At 41.3% G+C, this 17,262-nt stretch overlaps 1 protein-coding gene across 1 annotated transcript; it reads right to left on the bottom strand.

The window, feature by feature from the left end:
- Positions 1–4,963: 4,963 nt before the first annotated feature.
- LOC118817001 (caspase-3-like) lies at positions 4,964–16,522 on the bottom strand. The gene is given in 9 exon segments (XM_036583644.1): positions 4,964–5,594; positions 5,991–6,105; positions 6,851–6,874; positions 6,876–7,013; positions 7,015–7,028; positions 10,227–10,355; positions 11,297–11,439; positions 15,714–15,926; positions 16,401–16,522. Coding segments are annotated over 8 exon segments (867 nt in total). The 5' UTR covers positions 15,788–15,926; positions 16,401–16,522; the 3' UTR covers positions 4,964–5,364.
- Positions 16,523–17,262: the final 740 nt, after the last annotated feature.

Genomic DNA, 17,262 nt, shown 5'->3' with positions numbered 1-17,262 from the left:
CAGAATTGTTTTTAAGCAAGAAATTTGAAGAAAAACGTATTTTTCTTAAATCGGACAAAAAGAATAAGAAATTTTTTTCCTTAAAGGACCCACATCCTGAAAAACTTAACATTCCTTGATTTTAGGAATAAAAAGAGTTTGATGTCATATGAAAACACTTAGTTTTAAAATATAACTTAAATTCCTTAATCCATACAGTCCATATATGGAAACATTTTAGAATCACCGTTTCTGTGATGTCATAACAATCATTTACATACAATGATCAGGCATAACATTATGACCACCTCGTTTCTATGCTCATTGTCCATTTTATCAGCTCCACTTACTATATAGGTGCACTTTGTAGCTCTACAGTTACAGACTGTAGTCCATCTGTTTCTCTGATACTTTGTTAGCCCCCTTTTACCCTGTTCTTCAGTGGTCAGGACCCCCATGGACCCTCACAGAGCAGGTACTATTTGGGTGGTGGATCATTCTCAGCACTGCAGTAACACTGATTTGGTGGTGGTGTGCTAGTGTGTGTTGCGCTGGTCTGAGTGGATCAGACACAGCAGTGCTGCTGGAGTTTTTAAACACCTCAGTGTCAGTGCTGGACTGAGAATAGTCCACCAACCAAAAATATCCAGCCAACAGCGTCCTGTGGGCAGCGTCCTGTGACCACTGATGAAGGACTAGAGGATGACCAACACAAACTGTGCAGCAGCAAATGAGCTATCGTCTCTGACTTTACATCTACAAGGTGGACCGACAAGGTAGGAGTGTCTAATAGAGTGGACAGTGAGTGGACACTGTGTTTAAAAAAAACTCCAGCAGCACTGCTGTGTCTGATCCACTCGCACCAGCACAACACACACTAACACACCACCACCACATCAGTGTTACTGCAGTGCTGAGAATGATCCACCACCCAAATAGTACCTGCTCTGTGAGGGTCCATGGGGGTCCTGACCACTGAAGAACAGGGTAAAAATGGGCTAACAAAGTATCAGAGAAACAGATGGACTACAGTCTGTAACTGTAGAACTACAAAGTGCACCTATATAGTAAGTGGAGCTGATAAAATGGACAATGAGTGTAGAAACAAAGAGGTGGTCATAATGTTATGACTGATCGGTGTATATCCACCTGTTCAGCCTACAGCAGCTTAGCCCCGCCCACTCACTCTGAAGTTAGAATAGAGCTCGTTTACATATATAAGTCTTAAAGGTACAGTAGACAGTAGGACATGGGCCCTTTAAGACACTTTCGGGAATCCGGCCTCTGCTTTACAGCTCATTTCATGCCATAGCTAAGCTACTAACCTATTAACCCTCTCTAACAAACACACACAACAGCACCTTGGTAGTATATACAAATAGATAAACAACCCTTAACAGAGTGCACTACAAACTTTAACACAAGCTATAAAGAAATTCGCCAGTGGCAGTTTCATTTAAGGACTTCAATATAAATCTCGGTCTGATTATAAACTGCGTAGCCCTTTGACTCATGAACTACTGTCTGATAATTACTGACAAAATTTAGGCTTGCAAAATCTGCTTAATCCCTGATTCCTGCAGCACAGTTAGACAAACTGTGATCATAATGGCCTTATTTTTGAACATTAAGCTAAATATAGATGTAGCTTCACAACTGCATTTCAAAATAAAAGTACTACATACATAAATACACCATGCAAACATGTAAAAAACTCCCTTTGATGTGGAAAAAAGAAAAATAAAGCAATGCATAGGCCTAGATTTCACAGTGGAGAGCTTTCAGGGGTGTACAGACGAACATCATCTCCTCTGAGACCTCAGTCAGCTGTAGCTATGTAACAAAATCCCATGTAAACAAAGCTTTCGGCTTCTCGCGTGCGACCGCTGCCCTCGTCATCCAGCTCGTTTTCCCAGGAACTGGGTCCAATTGCTCTGTGGTCCATGCCCTGCCCATAAAAGCACCCTGTTGCAAGACTGGACAAGCTTTACAGAAGGGTAACGACAACAGCAAACTAACCACCGTGCCCACATTAGCTCAACTGCACAGCCAACATCTGTATCCCTCCCTTTCAAGTGCACATAAAATACACGTCGTTTTAAATGAATAACACTCTAAATTGCATTGCAGTTCAGTTTCTCATCACGTTCTGTAAAGCATGGTCAACCCAACGACATCAGCTATGAATGGACACATTTGTGGGCAGAGGATGGACAAGTTACCGCAGATTAAAGTAGTTTAAAACTTAGAAAATGCACAGAATACAGTCAAAGACGTGTATGTAAATGAAGTAAATGAAACAATGCCGGAGACCTGCACCGAATTTCATACCACAAGGTTATCTAGCAACCTGGCTACATCAGGAAAACAAGGTTCTGAATGAATCATGGTGGACACTGAGTAGCCGGTTTACTGGGAACCCCAACCATAAACCTACACTTTATGGTCATTTTTATCAGAAACATCTACCATATTGTAGGAGCACTGTAGATATACAATTACTGACTGTCTGCTAACCGTGTGCAATAGTAAATAACCAGTCAACGGTGGTCCTGTGGGCAGAAACTGACCACCGACAAAGGGCTAAAATAGGGTTAAGCTGGCAGTATACTTCAAATGAAAATATGGTTTCGTAGGAAAACAATGCCTTTTTGGCCAAAAAGACGTGTTGGTTTGAGTTTGTACAGTGTGCTGCTTGAGGAAGGGAACCTAATCACCAAAGGGTCTGTTTGGAGACCTCCCACCGACCGTGATTGGTCCTAATCACTATGTCGTTTGTTTGGGGAACGCCCCCTGACTGTGATTGCTCCTAATTACTGTCATTTTTGGAGAACGGGCCCCGACTGTGATTGGTCATGATCACTGCATAGTTTGTTCTGAGACCTCCACCTGACTGTGATTGGTCCAGTCACTATGTCATTTCTTGACCACACCCATTCGTTTGGAGAACGACTGTGATTGGTCCTAATCACTGTGCTGTTTGTTCTGAGACCCCCCTGACTGTGATTGGTTCTTATTACTGTGTCATTTGTTTGGAGACCTCCCCCTGGCTGTGATTGGTCCTAATCACCGTGTAGTTTGTTCAGAGACCCCCCTGACTATGACTGGCCCAGGTTTCGGGGCTGACACATAGTTCTTTTTAAGTACACTTAGAACAGCGTGTTCCACTGTAATTTGATTTCATCTAGTTCTTCCTCCCAGCCTAACAAAACTGTGCACATCAGCAAAGTGGAGCTACAAGTGTTTCTAATAAACCTTCTAATAAAATAGCTGTACTGGGAATGATCCACCACCTAAACACTACCTTATAAATGGTGGGCCCTTTCCTGTGACAAACCAGGTAAAGGTGGGCTTACAATTTGCACAGCAGCAGATTATATATCTTCAGAGTGCACCTTTAATGGGAGGTGTTTCTGATAAAATGGCCACTGACAGTATAGGTTCAAGGTAGGGGTTTCGAGTAAACTGGCAACTCGATGTAAAATGATCATGTGAAATGTGCTTCACATGAGTGGCCTGTAGTGGTTAATCAGGCTGTTTTATGTTGCCTACAACAGACAAAACGGTACCAATAACTTTTAAGTCATCAATATAGGGATAACATACAAATATCCTGACGTGAAAGCAAAGCAGCACACAAGGTGAATGAAAACCGTTCATATCTACATTTTCAGGATGGTCCTCTATAGTCAGCCCTACATCAACATTAGCATTTCACTAGTCTTTTATGGCTGATTTCAATGCAATTTCCTATGAGCGCCTAAACCTGACCCTTCACTCCAAGCGCCGACACCTGTCGGGTGTTTGAGTAGTTGCTGAAATTTTGACCATTTAGTTGAAATTCTACATAATTTGGATGTTAAAACATCCCAAAATGCCGCTGATCTAGCTAACTGTGAGATCCCTAAACTCCTTCCTTAAAGCCACAATCAGGGATCTGCAATATTAAAATAAAGACAAAAACAAACTTCGTTTATTTCAGATTCTCAGCCTATTTTCACCATCGCCTGTGCATCCAATTTTAAGTTGGCTCATTTATCAAGTACAATCATACTGTAATAATCATGAGTAATAATATTCAAATAGTCATGATAAATGATGAAAAATCAAATATTAAAGAGGAATTTTTCATGAGCAAAATATACACTCAATATATCATTGCTGTCCCAAGAAAAATATGTATCTCCAAAACAGTAACTTTACAGGAGAGAGCAAAAACTTTCCTTATTTCCAATTTAAGTCAATGGAAAGAGATTTTATTTCAGCAATTTCAGCATTTCTATTGTTCCAATCATCCTGAAATGCCCAGCTGCTGCATCCAAACAATGCAGAAAAGTACAAATCACCAAAAAAATGGAGATGCATACTTTTCTTTGAACAGCAATATGTTATCGAGAGATGTCTAAAACCTGTACTCCACATTTTGAGCCGATTCCTTATCTGTTGAGTCTAAAGAAAGAAGTACAGAAAGACTACTGCAGCCGTCTAAAGGCGACCGCACAATGGGCATGAAACGCTGCGCAGTAGATGGTACAAAGCACAGCTATAGCACATAGGAAGTGTAGCAGTAAAGAGCTGATAAGCATCTATCTTAAACTTATTACACATCTCACTCTTATAGGTTTAATGGAATAAAATTTTCAACATCAATTAGCGAATTTATCACGTTTGGTGTCTGACCAACTCCTTACAAACTCTTCAGAACGTGCACTTTTTTAAAAAGGGTTCTATGGAACACCAAAAGGGGTTCTCCTATTGTTACGATGTCAAGCCTGCAACAACAGAACAGCCCTTTTTGGTACGATATCAAAACCACACTCTCCATCAATCTGAAGAACAGTTTCAACATACAAAGGGTTCTCTGAGTGTTCATGGTACTATACAGAACCATTTTCTGTACTAAAGAACCCTTGAAGGAACATCTTTTTAAAATATATAGTATAGTAAGAGTATTATCTATTATTATGATTATTAAGATGCTGAGTGGACGCTGCGATTCTGTTAACGACACATCCGGCCTGTAACATCTGGAACTATTTCCTTTTATTGCCGATGGGGGTGTATTTTGATACTTTTTAAAAATGCCTTACGAATTCAAGTATCAAATTAGACCGAAATGCTCATCGCTACACTGCAAGGCTAAATACAAGGGCTTTCCTAATGTTTTTGGTTTTCAAAAATAATGAGCACCTACTAGGAGCCTTTAAATGGTGTTTTATGTGACGGTGTTGGCTACTGGCTCTTGTGTTTTAATTGTCATGAACGTATTCCCTTTCCCTTCATCCAGTGGCTAATGTGGCTGCCTGTTTGTTGACCTGAATTCCCTGACTGTGGCTTTATCCGCAACGACACATTTCTAGAAAAGTAGGTCTGGCTTGCATCCCCTCAAGAAGTGAAGTACATCTCTTTGGTCAGCATGGACACAATGCAGGGAATCTGTTTCTTGGCGTCGAAGCCCGGCGAGTTGGAGGTGGACTCGAAGTCTAGCGCCACCTTGTGGTTGACCCTGGTCATGATGTGCAGGATCTCCAGCTCTCTGCCGTACCTGTTGATCATCTCACAGAGAGACTGGATGAACCAAGAGCCGGTCATGGTGTTCCTCCAAGAATAATAACCTACATCATAGAGAAATATGAGATTTGATAGACTTGGTCCAAAATTACCCTCGTTACATTAACGCTACCATTTTGGAAAACAGTATCAATATGTGATGAACATAATGAGATCAATACCATTAATAAATTGATAATCAAACTGGCTAGTTTACATCAAACAGGACTTGTCTTGGTGACTTGCAGGTGGCTGACATTGATAATTGCTATATGCAGACAGGCAGAGAGAGAAGGCATTACAGCCTCGTCCTAAAACAAAACACTGTATTTTAGGACTTACCAGTTGCAGAAAAAAACTATGCTAACAGCAGGGGGCGGTACAGCACGTCCCTGATATTTACGGATAAACAAAGGACATGATTTGCCATTAGAGGTTCGATTGTTTGTATGTGGATATACCTGGCGCTGTAGAGTAGGCATAGAGGAAATCAGCCTCCACTGGGATTTTCACAGGTGAACCATCCGAGTTACTGTCCATTTCAATACCCGCGTCCAGGTCAGTGCCCCTGCAGGCCTATCAAAACAGAAAAGTTCAAATATTAAGCAGTGCTAAAATGCAAGTTATACCATTTCTTATGTCTTGTCATTCTTATGAGCGAAACACACAAACTGTAAATCAACACATAAGAGAGAAAATAACCATATGCAAATGTTTGGGCACCCTTGGCCACATTACATATTTTAGCAAAACAAGTAAAAACACAACTTCTGCAGCAAAGTCAGTGCACTGCCAATGTTAATGCAGTTATTTCATGTTCAAATCCCTTCTAAAAATATACATTATTGCAGCATGTGCACAAGTTCTGACAGTTCCCTTCTAGTTGTAAAGTCCCAGAACTTAACTGAGTCATTAGGCATTAACTGACTGGTTGGGCACATCAAGAACTGTCATTATGAATGGTCAACTGATGACCAATCCACAGCACAGTAAATTCTCAGCCTCCTGATTCTTGATCCTTGTGCTAAAAACTATGGGCTCCTCTAAGTAGCTGGCTGAGTATCTGAACATGAAACTAACTGATGCCTATAAAGCAAAGGAAGGCTATAAAAAGATATCAAACCTTTTCCATCTCACAATTTCCACCTTAACTGCTATCTCTTACGAACTAAGCAGTTATGGGGAACTGTGGAATTCTGGGGAAGAACCTGCAGGATGGTTCAGCTACACAGGAGTGGTGGTATTGCTTGTACAAACATGATCTGTATGGAAGAGTCATCAGAAGGAATCCATACCTGTGATTATACACACACACACACACCTGTATGAAGAAGAGTTTGGGTTTTGCCCGCTAGTGAGGGGCAGCGGTCTCCTCTGAACAGGCTGGTTAGGGCTTTCAGCTGCACCGCTTTATCTGTCCCGAACAACACTCCCTCATCTCCATGACTCAGCAACACGCACACAAACGAGGCACAGCGGCTGTGATTCTCCCCGGGCAACTGAGAAAAACGGCAATAAAGTTACAGAAGCACTCATTTTTCAATATAGTATCACTTATACTATATGCGTATATCCTAATATATGAATTCTAAAAGCACTTGTTTTCACAGTCACTCAGGATGAATGATAAATACATGGCAAAGTGGAAAAAAAAACACATTTCTGAAGCACTTTTGCGCTACTGAGCCAGTAGCAGTGTGGGTTGAACAGCGGCAGTAAAAATGGTCATGGCATCCCCCTGTGTAACTGGGTCTTGGACTTCCAGTCTGTGAGATTGGGCAGTCATATGTCCTCCACCCTCACCCTGAACTGTACGAACTAGCAGTTCAGGGGAACTGTGGACTTCTGTGGAAGAACCTGCAGGATGGTTCAGCTACACAGGGGTGGTGGCATTGCTTGTACAAACATGATCTGTATGGAACGTCTGCCTCTGAACACCGGTGTTCCACAAGGCTGTGTACTAAGTCCTCTGCTTTTCTCCCTGTTTACCCATGACTGTGTGCGCACATCAAACACCATTATTAAATTTGCAGACGATGCCACAGTGGTTGGCCACGTCAGCGACAATGCTGAATCGGACTACAGGGAGGAGATCCAGCACCCGGCTGCCTAGTGTACCGCCAACAACCTCTCCCTCAACACAGACGAGACCAAGGAGCTCATTGTGGACTACCGGAAAAACAAAAGCTGCACACACTGTCCCCGAATCAACGGTTCTGAGGTAGAGCGCGTCTCCAGCTTCAAGTTCCTCCGAAGATCTTTCACGGACACTCAACACATATCGCTGTGTATTCAGTTATAGTTAATGTGAATCCAAAGGGAGTGAACATTAAACCAGACATACACTGTGATTTAAGAAATCTTGCTCTTTGGCGACTCACACTTTACGTCTGAACCATCCATCGTGTGCAGACAAAGCCTGCGATATATATGCTCACACTGTGCTAGAACGCTCGGTCTGGTTAACATTAGTGATGGGGAGTGAACTCCAAATGAGGCGATTCTGCGACTCCAGCACATCTGGGAGTCGAGGTCGACTTTTGGCGAAGACTCAGAGTTGAAATGCTCGCAATCGACTCTGTCGACTTTAAGTTTGAGTGGTGAGAGTCTGTTAACCAGCTTTATGACGTACCAGTGCTGCAGACCAGCTACTGACAAACAATTTTAAGAATTTAAAACGCTAAAAGGAATGAAATCAAAACAAAAAAAAGTTAACTTTTCACTTGAGACAAATGAGACAAATGAATTCAGGTATCAAATAAAATTCAGCTCTGTTTTGCTGAGGCAGAGAAGCTGATGAATGCCAAATGTAAGCACCATGCACCAGGTGTGTTTTTAACTATTTTGCACAGCAGAATTTTTTAACATTCACTTCAATTGTTAAATATAGTTTTTTTTTTTACTTGTTATTTGGTAATAAATACAAATTTTATATAATAGAATCAAAAATAGGTTTTCTTAAGTGTCTAAAATAGTGCTAAAATCACCACGAGGGGCTAAAACGCATGAGCTTTGGCATCATTTCCAATGTGTGACTTTCAGAAATACCGTCACTAACATTTACATGTTTACTATTATTTTACTCTAAATAAAACCTGCTTAGGCTCCAACATGTTAAGTCATTGCAAACTAGATCTGCAACCAATGATTACTTCTATAATTGACTATTTTTTCGATCAGCTACACAGTAGGTATGTTCCTGTTTCAGTCAGAAATCATTTTAAATAATGGGAGATAAAAAATCATCAACCTTAATATTAAATTGATTGTGTTTTGAACACTTAAAAACAGTCAAAACAACCACTATTACATCAAAAATACCACACTACCTTTTTCATTGTGTGATCTAGGCTGTCAAAATTCACTGTTCATTTACATTAGATATGTTTATATTTAGTTGCATAGCTCAAAATGAATGGCTAACATTAGCAGGCCAGCTAGCTGGGTATCAGCCATTATTGACTGAAATTCTCAGCAATAAACAAACAAAGTGTCAAACAATATTATTTACATGATACTACATATCCAAACAAATGCCACCAAGGTCTGAGGAAATTAGAAAGTGAAACGCCACTTTTATCACTGACTGTGGAGTTTCTTGGCTGCCTTTACATTCTAAACATGTACTGACAATCATTACCATGGAGACTGTTATTACACAACAGTGACTTTCCATTGGCTAAATGGACTCTTGGCTCAACTTGAGGTGCGTTAACCAAACACCCTGCGTCATGCATACACTTTAGAACAGAGTAAAACAACCTTCCCTATGGAAAAAAAGAAGTTTTTCAAGTTTTCAAGACTTTTTCTCAAAACTTTCACGTTTTACTGTTCTGTTAAAACAATGATGAAACACAGTAAATGCCTGAATAGTGACCTGAAGGCTTGAATATGGACATTTTGAACAGTTAACCGAGTACTTGAGTACTCGTGCACGTCCATACTTAACATCACTGAAATGTTCGCCTTCCATGAGACATTCTGTTGACAGTAAAATATAGCTTGATGTAATATTTACTCATTACCAACTCTGGCTAGTTAAAAGCACCTTTGCCCAAAATCAGTGGGAGCAGAAAACATCTTATCGCTTTGCTTGTGCATCGTTGTCACACGGTGACAATAAAACAATAATAAAATATTTTTTATAATCAGTGTAGCTGAATTTGTTCACTAATCATTGCAGCCCTACTGCAAACCAAAGGCACTGTACTAATTTGATATTAAGCATCTTTTAAAAAGCTAACTGTCTGGCAGGAACCATGTGTGATATGCAACTGCATCACAGGGTGACTGCAGGACTGGTTTGGCTGGGAAGTGTCCCTGAGCCTACAGTAAACAGTGTGCAGGTATGTGCAGGCTGCATCCTGTTATTGTCTCATGATTAGCCATGTGACAAGCTCTGACTAAAACATACATGAGCAACGACGCGAGGAGACATGATGATACTCCTCAGTGACAGACGTCTAACCTGCCTTCGCCCTACTGGAAGAATGTTAACGATCAGCCTTTGTAGCTGAAGTTGAAGACGAACATTTTAGCCTAAATATACCTGCATACAACAGACACTGCAATGCTGACATAAGCATCTTGTCGCTCATGAAACAAGGCCAAGTAGCAGACTTTGCCCCCCATAAAGATACTCTTTCAGTATGAAACTGTCGGTTAATGTTTGTTAAATAGAGTGGGGTTAATCTTACCTGCACTTAAAACTTGCGTGATCTGCGCCACTGTCTGATCGTTGAACACCTTCACTTTGTATCCCAGCTTTCCAAACGTTTTCATGGCGTTTCCTGCATCGACATCCGTACCGTTGCGCTGGTTCATGCCTTCAGGATAAAAACCAGAATGCGTATCTCATTCAGAAAGACAGATATATTGCACAGGCAAAAGTACAGCACAGTTAAGACCAGAGATTAAGATCAATTTTAGTTCAGATCACTTAGTCTTGTGTAACCTTAGCAACTCTAGTTAAGATTGTTTAGTCTGGTGTAGCCGTAGCAGATCTAGTTAAAAGCATTTCATCCGGTGTAACCTTAGCAAAATTAGTTAAGACTTGTTAAGTCTGGTCTTTGTCTCAGTTTGTCAGGTGCAACTCCGTTTAAGAATGTGTAGTCTTCCGTAACCATAGCAACTGATGTTAAGATGATTTAGTCTGGTGCAGCCATACTGACTATACTTAAGAATGCTTAGTCAGGCATAACTAGGTTAAGACTGTTTACTCAGGTGTAACTATAGCAACAGCAGTTAAGGTTGTTTAGTTAGGCGTAACTTTAGCAACAGCAGTTAAGATTGTTAAGTCAGACGTAACTATAGCAACAGATGTTGAGACTGTTTAGTCAGGCGTAACTATGGCAACAGAAGTTAAGGCGCAACTGTAGCGACAGATGTTGAGACTGTTTAGTCCGGCATGACTATAGCAACAGATGTTGAGACTGTTTAGTCAGGCGTAACTATAGCAACAAGTTAAAAATTTCAAGTCAAGAAATTAAAATTGTTTAGTAACTATAGCAACAGTCTAAACAATAACAATGAATAATATACTTTAGTCTGATGTATCCATCACAATGTTTTCTTTTGAGGCATGCATGACCACAACGTTTACATTTATAGGCAATAATTTAAGGCAAAAATAACGGATAGTAACAGTTACAGAAACCAAATTCATGAAAATATCTAGAGGATCATTCACAACTCTGTTCAAGGCTTTGCTAGAAATAATGGCCTTAACGACATCAGTATGTGTGGGTTGTGTGGTCAGCAGTGTTACCAGTACTCCCGTGGAAGTTCTTGTTGTTGATGATGATGCAGTGGCCGATGCAGGGGTAGTTCAGGCTGTATCTGAAGCTATATGAGTGACCTTTGGCATCCACCTGCATGGGCTCCCCTGCTCCAGCCTCGGCCTTACCAGCACTGCACAATCAAATCATACGCACACAGTGTTAGATTTACTGAAATACTATAATTCAGCAACTCTTGCTACTTTAAAGACACTATTCCCAGACTTTTTGTATTTCCATAAAGCAGTTAACACGGCCTTTCTTCCGGCATGTTTGTGACGGGCTCTAATACTGAAGTACTCAAATATGGGTTAAACGAGTACCTATACACATCCCTAATATTAATGTAGAATATCCCATCACCCAACATGTTTAAACGTTCACTCATGGGAATACTAATGTCTTGTTATGGTTTGCATAAAATTAATCAATAAATAAACAACACATTTTAAGCCACCAGGAAAGGAGTTGTACTGTCACTGGGGGATGTTACTGTAGTAACTGTCAACGGGCACAGGCCTAGTCCAAACTAATGTGGTCACTACACACCCAACCTCAGGCAAACAAAAAAAAAAGTCCAATAAACACCACCCGACCCGGAGACTGCAAATGTTCAACAGCTCCCTAAAAGCAGTTATCATTGCATACGTCCATTAAACAGCATATAAAATGCTTTTACACCGAACAGGGTTTGGAAACAGACTGATTTTAGACAAGCTATGTTCTCAAACAAATACACTTTGATTGGTTGCTTCTGTACCTCTATCTAGACAGAAAACCGGTGTTGTTGACCATTTCAGGGTCAACAACACTGAATACACTACACAATACCCCGCCCGAATACACTGTAAACAAAAACCTGACATGACATCAGTAGCACCTGCATGGAATGAATGGAACATGCATGGCAACAGGAACAGATCATCTTGGCAACAGTAGTCTAGATCAGCTTACTCTACTGTGTCCACAGCGACAGCAGTCAAGTCCATTTAGTCGGGTGAATCTACAACAACATGACCATTTAGTGTGGCACAGTCATAACAACACAAGTCATGATTAGTCTGTGTCTTTAAACAACCACGGTTAAGAGTATTTAGTGTAGAGTATCTACAGCAACAATGGATAAGGCAATCTAACTCTGTCGTATCCACAGCAACAGTAGTTAATACAGTCTAACTCTGTCGTGTCCACAGCAACAGTAGTTAATACAGTCTAACTCTGTCGTTTCCACAGCAACAGTAGTTAATACAGTCTAACTCTGTCGTATCCACAGCAACAGTAGTTAATAGTCTAAATCTGTCGTATCCACAGCAACAGTAGTTTATACAGTCTAACTCTGTCATTGCCACAGCAACCGTAGTTAATCCACCTAACTCTGGTGTATCCACAGCAACAGTAGTTAATACAGTCTAACTCTGTCGTATCCACAGCAACAGTAGTTAATACAGTCTAAATCTGTCATGTCCACAGCAACAGTAGTTAATACAACCTAACTCTGTCGTGTCCACAGCAACAGTAGTTAATACAGTCTAACTCTGTCGTGTCTACAGCAACAGTAGTTAATACAACCTAACTCTGTCGTGTCCACAGCAACAGTAGTTAATACAACCTAACTCTGTTGTATCTACAGCAACAGTAGTTAATACAACCTAACTCTGTTGTATCCACAGCAACAGTAGTTAATACAGTCTAACTCTGTCGTGTCCACAGCAACAGTAGTTAATACAACCTAACTCTGTCGTGTCCACAGCAACAGTAGTTAATACAACCTAACTCTGTTGTATCTACAGCAACAGTAGTTAATTCAGTCTAAATCTGTCGTGTCCACAGCAACAGTAGTTAATTCAGTCTAACTCTGTCGTGTCCACAGCAACAGTAGTTAATACAGTCTTAACTCTGTCGTGTCCACAGCAACAGTAGTTAATACAGTCTAACTCTGTCGTGTCCACAGCAACAGTAGTTAATACAGTCTAACTCTGTCGTGTCCACAGCAACAGTAGTTAATACAGTCTAAATCTGTCGTATCCACAGCAACAGTAGTTAATACAGTCTAACTCTGTTGAATCCACAGCAACAGCAGTTAATACAGTCTAACTCTGTCGTATCCACAGCAACAGAAGTTAATACAGTCTAACTCTGTCGTGTCCACAGCAACAGTAGTTAATACAGTCTAAATCTGTCGTGTCCACAGCAACAGTAGTTAATAGTCTAAATCTGTTGTGTCCACAGCAACAGTAGTTAATAGTCTAAATCTGTCGTATCCACAGCAACAGAATTTAATACAATCTAACTCTGTCGAATCCACAGCAACAGTAGTTAATACAGTCTAACTCTGTCGTTGCCACAGCAACCGTAGTTAAGACAATCTAACTCTGTCGTATCCACAGCAACAGTAGTTAATTCAGTCTAAATCTGTCGTATCCACAGCAACAGTAGTTAATTCAGTCTAACTCTGTCGTGTCCACAGCAACAGTAGTTAATACAGTCTAACTCTGTCGTGTCCACAGCAACAGTAGTTAATACAGTCTAACTCTGTCGTGTCCACAGCAACAGTAGTTAATACAGTCTAACTCTGTCGTGTCCACAGCAACAGTAGTTAATACAGTCTAAATCTGTCGTATCCACAGCAACAGTAGTTAATACAGTCTAACTCTGTTGAATCCACAGCAACAGCAGTTAATACAGTCTAACTCTGTCGTATCCACAGCAACAGAAGTTAATACAGTCTAAATCTGTCGTGTCCACAGCAACAGTAGTTAATAGTCTAAATCTGTTGTGTCCACAGCAACAGTAGTTAATAGTCTAAATCTGTCGTATCCACAGCAACAGAATTTAATACAATCTAACTCTGTCGAATCCACAGCAACAGTAGTTAATACAGTCTAACTCTGTCGTTGCCACAGCAACCGTAGTTAAGACAATCTAACTCTGTCGTATCCACAGCAACAGTAGTTAATACGGTCTAAATCTGTCGTATCCACAGCAACAGTAGTTAATACAGTCTAAATCTGTCGTGTCCACAGCAACAGTAGTTAATACAGTCTAACTCTGTCGTGTCCACAGCAACAGTAGTTAATACAGTCTAACTCTGTCGTGTCCACAGCAACAGTAGTTAATACAGTCTAACTCTGTCGTATCCACAGCAACAGTAGTTAATACAGTCTAAATCTGTCGTATCCACAGCAACAGTAGTTAATACAGTCTAACTCTGTCGTGTCCACAGCAACAGTAGTTAATACAGTCTAAATCTGTCGTGTCCACAGCAACAGTAGTTAATACAGTCTAACTCTGTCGTGTCCACAGCAACAGTAGTTAATACAGTCTAAATCTGTCGTATCCACAGCAACAGTAGTTAATACAGTCTAACTCTGTCGTGTCCACAGCAACAGTAGTTAATACAGTCTAACTCTGTCGAATCCACAGCAACAGTAGTTAATACAGTCTAACTCTGTCGTTGCCACAGCAACAGTAGTTAATACAGTCTAACTCTGTCGTTGCCACAGCAACAGTAGTTAATACAGTCTAACTCTGTCGTGTCCACAGCAACAGTAGTTAATACAGTCTAAATCTGTCGTATCCACAGCAACAGTAGTTAATACAGTCTAAATCTGTCGTATCCACAGCAACAGTAGTTAATACAGTCTAACTCTGTCGAATCCACAGCAACAGTAGTTAATACAGTCTAACTCTGTCGTTGCCACAGCAACAGTAGTTAATACAGTCTAACTCTGTCGTTGCCACAGCAACCGTAGCTAATACAATCTAACTCAGTTATTTCCACAGCAACAGTAGTTAATACAGTCTAAATCTGTCGTGTCCACAGCAACAGTAGTTAATACAGTCTAAATCTGTCGTATCCACAGCAACAGTAGTTAATACAGTCTAACTCTGTCGTATCCACAGCAACAGTAGTTAATACAATCTAACTCTGTCGTATCCAAAGCAACAGTAGTTAAAACAATCTGACTCTGTCGTATCCACAGCAACAGTAGTTAATACAGTCTAACTCTGTCGTATCCACAGCAACAGTAGTTAATACAACCTAACTCTGTCGTATCCACAGCAACAGTAGTTAATACAGCCTAAATCTCTCGTGTCCACAGCAACAGTAGTTAATACAACCTAACTCTGTCGTATCCACAGCAACAGTAGTTAATACAGCCTAAATCTCTCGTGTCCACAGCAACAGTAGTTAATACAACCTAACTCTGTCGTGTCCACAGCAACAGAAGTTAATACAACCTAACTCTGTCGTATCCAAAGCAACAGTAGTTAATACAGCCTAAATCTGTCGTATCCACAGCAACAGTAGTTAATTCAGTCTAACTCTCTCGTGTCCACAGCAACAGTAGTTAATACAGTCTTATTCCTTTGTATCCATAGCAACAGTAGTTAAGCTCGTCTTACTCTGGTGCGTCTGCCTGTCTGGCGTCCACGGCGTCCCCGTTCGCTGCCCCCTTCCCGTCCTTTTGGTCAGACATGGCTTATAAAAGCGTTTTATTCCCAGATCAGACGTTTAACAGTGAGGCTCCGTGCCGTGTTTACGCCTCGATGCTCGAGCTCTCCACAGCCCACACACGGCCCGCGGCTCTTCCTTTGTCTGCGCGACCCGCCACTGAGCTGAGGGAGAGGAGGACAACACGGGTGACGTCAGCCAATCACAAGCAGCACAACAAACAACAGCCGTGAAGCCGAGGATTCGAACCGTTTCCGTTCCACCTTAAACGGCGCAGCGGTCACAGTAACTGTCGCTCCATTTAAGGTGGAACGGAAAAGTTCTAACGAGAGTGAAAAGCCAAACTCAGCAGTGGGGCGGAAAGAATGAAGACTAGTTTAACAGCGTTACTTAAACCGCCCTAAAGCAGGACTTTACTCGGCTCCTGTATATGAACGTTAATAGTTCTTAGTCATTTAGTCGTTTTATATTATATATATATATATATAGAAAACGTGTGCGCGTCAGGAAGGAAGCAGCAGCATCGCCCGTCGGCGAAGTGATGAGCGCAGCTCTTTGTTTCTTTGAGCTCAGTCCGGGTAACAAAGCTGGGCTTAAAGCGGCTGAAACGCCTCTAAGGCGAGTAACGGTCGTCTCACCATTTACTGCCGAACCTCTTTCGGTGGAGGAAACCGGCGGAACCGTCCAGTTGCTGCGGAAATCTAGCGGTAAACACGAGCTCCGGTATCCAGGAACTTTAAATCGTGACACCACGCCACAAAACTACATTACCCAGAAACCTTTGCGCGTGCCACTTCGGGACATTCGTGTCACCGTTGCACCCTCACGCGGCCGAAAGAAGGTATTACACCAGAGCGAGTGTAAGGGGAGCCTGGCCACTTCATATTTCTCCCGTTACATCAGAGATATGACCGCGAAACGCCAGGGGGCGCCCGCCGGCGAGTCCCCGGTGAATGGGGGTGAACGGGGCTAAACGGCTAAAAACGAAACGTTAGACTAGTTAATAACAGTTTCTCTCTGACTTTACTTCAATTTTGAAAAGGAAAAGGATGTATTTTAGTAAAGAAGCTAAGACAACTTACCTGTGTGTTTCCTTCTTTCTACAGCAAACAGGTTTGGGGCAGCAGGATACTAGCATTACTGCTACTGAGTACTGATTGGTTAACATTACTGCTACTGAGTGCTGATTGGTTAGCATTACTGCTGCTGAGTGCTGATTGGTTAGCATTACTGCTACTGAGTCCTGATTGCTTAGCATTACTGCTACTGAGTACTGATTGGTTAGCATTACTGCTACTGAGTGCTGAATGATTAGCATTACAGCTACTGAGTGCTGATTGGTTAGCATTACTGCTACTGAGTACTGATTGGTTAGCCTTACTAACACTGAGTACTGATTGGTTAGCCTTACTAACACTGAGTACTGATTGGTTAGCCTTATTAACACTGAGTACTGATTGGTTAGCATTACTGCTACTGAGTGCTGAATAGTTAGCATTA

This window comes from Colossoma macropomum, unplaced genomic scaffold (assembly GCF_904425465.1).
Source record: "Colossoma macropomum unplaced genomic scaffold, Colossoma_macropomum, whole genome shotgun sequence".
In the NCBI taxonomy this organism is placed as follows: Eukaryota; Metazoa; Chordata; class Actinopteri; order Characiformes; family Serrasalmidae; genus Colossoma; species Colossoma macropomum.
This window is presented reverse-complemented; position numbering and strand designations above follow the sequence as displayed.